This window comes from the organism of the source record quoted next, unplaced genomic scaffold (assembly GCF_019419815.1).
Source record: "Pyrus x bretschneideri cultivar Hongxiangsu unplaced genomic scaffold, Pyrus_bretschneideri_v1 Contig41, whole genome shotgun sequence".
Classification (NCBI taxonomy): Eukaryota; Viridiplantae; Streptophyta; class Magnoliopsida; order Rosales; family Rosaceae; genus Pyrus; species Pyrus x bretschneideri.
The window spans coordinates 2,389,016-2,393,296 of record NW_025999735.1 but is presented as its reverse complement, the minus strand read 5'-3'; the positions used below and the strand labels follow the sequence as shown (position 1 = coordinate 2,393,296).

The 4,281-nt window shown below is 38.9% G+C and overlaps 1 protein-coding gene across 1 annotated transcript; it reads left to right on the top strand.

The window, feature by feature from the left end:
• Positions 1-489: 489 nt before the first annotated feature.
• On the top strand, positions 490-1,263 carry LOC125469246 (cyclin-B2-2-like). The gene has a single exon (XM_048566339.1). The coding sequence runs from the start codon at positions 490-492 to the stop codon at positions 1,261-1,263; it is 774 nt and encodes a 257-aa protein (XP_048422296.1).
• The last annotated feature ends 3,018 nt before the right edge of the window (positions 1,264-4,281 follow it).

Sequence of the window (4,281 nt, the reverse complement as noted above, 5' to 3'; positions counted from 1 at the left end):
CCAATGGCAAAGTTTGTGTGGTCTGTAACTAACAACACTGCTATGGTAGAATGGTACAATGCATGCCAAGAGGCACTGAACAATAAGGGAACTCTCTTCAATTTCATGTTGCCTAAAACCTTTCACTTGACTACTCATGGAAATTTGGAGTTGCACATTGCCACTTCATAGTAGATGCTCAAGTCTTTTTGGAATGCATCAACCATTACAAACTACATACTGGAGATTGAATTCTTGTGGGAAAAGGATATCAAAGTTGTTCTATGGGGAGGCAATGCTACTTCTTTAATTTTTTTCAGCTTTGGAGTCTTGGCTTGTGGTAGAACACAATAAAAGGGACTTTGAGCAACAGTGGCTTTCATTGAATTTTCCTGGGCTACATCAGAGGCTGTTATGGCGGCAAGGTCTCAGTGGTATTTCCCATATCAAAAAACTCAAGTGTCCATTTTAAAAGCTCAAGTGAAGTCAAGCTCTGTCTCCCCAAACTACATGGCTCACCAACCTGACATCAAGAAGAAAATGAGGGAGATTCTCATTGACTGGCTTATTAAGGTCCACTACAAGTTTAAGTTTGTGGTTGAGACACAATTCCTTACCGTAAACCTTATAGACAGGTTCTTAGAGCGCCAAATGGTGATCAGAAAGAAGTTTCAATTGGTTGGTGTGACAGCCATGTTATTAGCTTGCAAGTATAAGGATGTTTATGGAGAAATGCTTGACAAGGGAGTCAATTTGGATGAGTTTACCTATGTTTTGTTGACGGTGAAAAAAATCACTAGGGACATTCCGAGCTATCAGTTTATAATAAAGACGTTGACTGATGCTGGGAAACTCGATAAGGCGCTTAATGTGGTAGATACAATGTTGGATGATGATGGGGTTGAACTCTTTAACAATCCAAATAAGAAGGCTATGTTGTTTTTGAACTTCGCTAGTGAGTCTTCTGATGCTTTCAAATCCACATATCGTGAAGTTGCTAAGAAATATAAGAAAGAAGACATAAGCTTTCTCATTGGAGATCTCAAGGTCGTAGTCACTGACAGCATCCAGGAGGACATCAAGTATGGAAAATATGTGTTGCTGGAGTTCTATGCTCCTTGTTGTGGACATTGCAAGAAGCTTGTTCCAATTTTGGATGAAGTTGTTGTCTCATATGAAAAGGATTCCAATGTCGTTATTGCAAATTTACAGGCCACTGCAAATGGTGTGCCAAGTGACTTCGATGTCAAATATTATCACCTGCCTCAACGCCTGCAGGATTAGATGCTTGCACACTTGTGTCTGAAGTACATAACAGATTCAGAAGATCTGCAGCAACAAGAACCCCTTGATATGGTGTACTTATTTCTTGTCGTTTCCAATGACTTGCTTTTTCAGATGGTCTCTAAGATGAAAGCTGAGTATTTTCCAAAGAAGATGGAGTCTTATCGAAGATAATACCCATAGATTCCTACATATTTGTCACTGATGTTGTGGATTTAGTGGTTTAAAAAAAAATAGAGTTGAACAGTGGAGGGGAGAACATCAACCAAGTGATTTAGAGAATAAAAATATGGAATGCGCCAATTGGTTGTTGTGTGCTAAGCCTCTCGGCATGGAGACTGAGAGAACGATTGTAGAACAAATTCAAGGTTATACTGAACCATACGCAGAGAAGCTTCTTCCAGATTTGCATTCCATGAAGAAACATGTTTTTTCCCCCGTACTAGATTTCCAGAAGGTATTACTGCACTATTTTAGGATGCGAGAAAAGGGCTGGCAGACTATCAAAAAAGATAGAGTTTATGCCTTCTTGGAACATCCTGCTCAGTTTTATGAAATCATTGTTTATTCAGACTACTCATATATGGATGTAGATCCTATAATGCCTATAATGGAGAGATTGGACACTAAGCATTATGTAACATATAAGCTGGGAAAGGCTGCCACTATGTATCAAATCGCAGAAGAGACTTATACCACCCAGACTGCTTCATTGGAAACTGCTATGTCTACACTTGTCTTCGTTCAAGGATCTCTGAATTTTGTGTGCAATCGGTATCAACTGCTCAGGTTGGCAATAATGTATACTGCTGATGAGGATTTGGAGTCCATAACCGACACACAAATTGAATTACAGCTAATGGAGTTAGATGCTCACAATTTTGTCAAATTCAAAGTGCAGAACAATCACTACCCCAATGAACCATTGCAGAAAAAAAGCAAGTTCTTTTTTTAACCTTGAGGACAAGGTTGTTCTTTAAGGGGGGGAGTAATGATATGATCTGTAATTAGTGATTAGCTTAATCACTATTAAAGGTTTTAATCTTGGGATTATTAGGCTTATTCTTGTTTTAGTGAAGTTCATTATAATTAGCCAGCTGGCATGATGAGTTGTGACTTGTATAAGAGCACTAGTTTTCACTATTGTAATCAGATCAGAATTTACAAACAGAAATACAAAACCAAAAAACAATTCAAGAGCTCTGCTCTTTCTTGCTTCCTTCCATCTCCCTCTTTATCCTCTGTGACTTGCAGGTTGATTAAGGGGTTAGAGATTTGGATCCTATCACTTTATTAAACTAAAACATTTGAATATAGCATTCAATTGATCAATGGCACTGACTCTCTTATTTTTATTTATTATTTATTTTGTTCCGACTCTATGATGGTTTTCGATCCTGCACCCTGTAAAGGACTTTCATCATACAGGTGGTGGCCATGAGAAAAAAAATGTATTCCAGGAAACACATCATGAATTATATACTAACTTCCTCATCATAGTGCCATTTTAGTAATACCCATGAGCTAATTTGTGCAATTTCGTTACAAATTCAATGTTTTATGCAAAGATTTTAGCAAATACAGACTAGGAGTGATTCCTTGCACCAAGTTTCTGAATCGCTCAGACAGAGAATGTATTTATAGGAGGAGATTTAAATAGACACGTGGGCAAGGAGACAGGCAACTATGGATGTTTTCATGATGACCATGGTTTTGGGGAGAGAAACGAGGATGGGGAAGCCATCTTGGATATTGCAATGGCATACGATCTCTTTTTAGCCAACACCTTCTTTAAGAAGAGAAAAGAACATGTGATCACCTACAAGAGCGGGTCGTCAAAAACACAAATAGATTTTTTTTCTAATGAGGAAGGGGGATCATATAATTAATAAGGATTGCAAAGTTATATCGGGAGAGAGCTTGGCTAATCAACATCGTTTGTTGGTGATGGATGTACATATCAAAAGAGAGAGAAAAAAGAACAAGACCTTGAAGTGCCTAAGGATTAGATGGTGGAATCTAAAAGGAGAAAAACAAGCCATTTTTAAAGAGAAAGTAATCACCCAATTTGTTTGGGATAGAGAGGGGAAAGCTAGCCAAATGTGGGATTCCATGGCTAGTTGTATTCGAAAAGTAGCAAAAAGGGTATTAGGAGAGTCCAAGGGATTTGCTCCACACCAAAATGAATCTTGGTGGTGAAAGGAGGAGGTACAGACAAAGGTTAAGGCTAAGTGGGAATGTTGTAAAGCCTTATACAAGGATAAGACCGATGAAAACGATGAAAGGTATAGAATAGTGAAGAAGGAGGCGAAGAAAGCGCTGTGAGAGAAGCTAAGCTAGCGACTTTTGACGATATGTATAAGAGACTAGATACCAAAGAAGGAGAGTTGGATATCTATAAACTAGCTAGAGCAAGGGAAAAGAAGACAAGGGACCTAAACCAAGTGAGGTGCATCAAGGATAAGAATGGAAAGGTTCTTATTACAGAGAACGCGGTCAAGGGCAGATGGAGATGTTATTTTCATAATCTTTTCAATGAAGGACATGAAATGAGTACTTCTTTGGGGGAGTTGAGTAACTCAGAAGAGTGTAGAAACTATTCCTTTTACTGCCGAATTAGGAAGGAAGAAGTCTTTATAGCATTGAAAAAGATGAAGCATAGAAAAGTAGTGGGCCCAGATGATATATTGATCGAAGTGTGGAAAGTCTTGGGAGAGACGGGTATAGCATGGCTCACAGACCTTTTCAATAGGATTTTGAAAACGAAGAAGATGCCAAACGAGTGGCGAAAGAGCACTTTGGTGCCTATCTACAAGAATAAGGGCGACGTACAAAATTGCATGAACTATAGGGGTATTAAGTTAATGAGTCACACAATGAAGCTCTGGGAGAGAGTAATTGAGCATAGACTGAGGCAAGAGACACGAGTCTCGGACAACCAATTCGGGTTCATGCTAGGGCACTCAACCATGGAGGCAATCTATCTCTTACGAAGGTTGATGGAAAGACATGAAGATA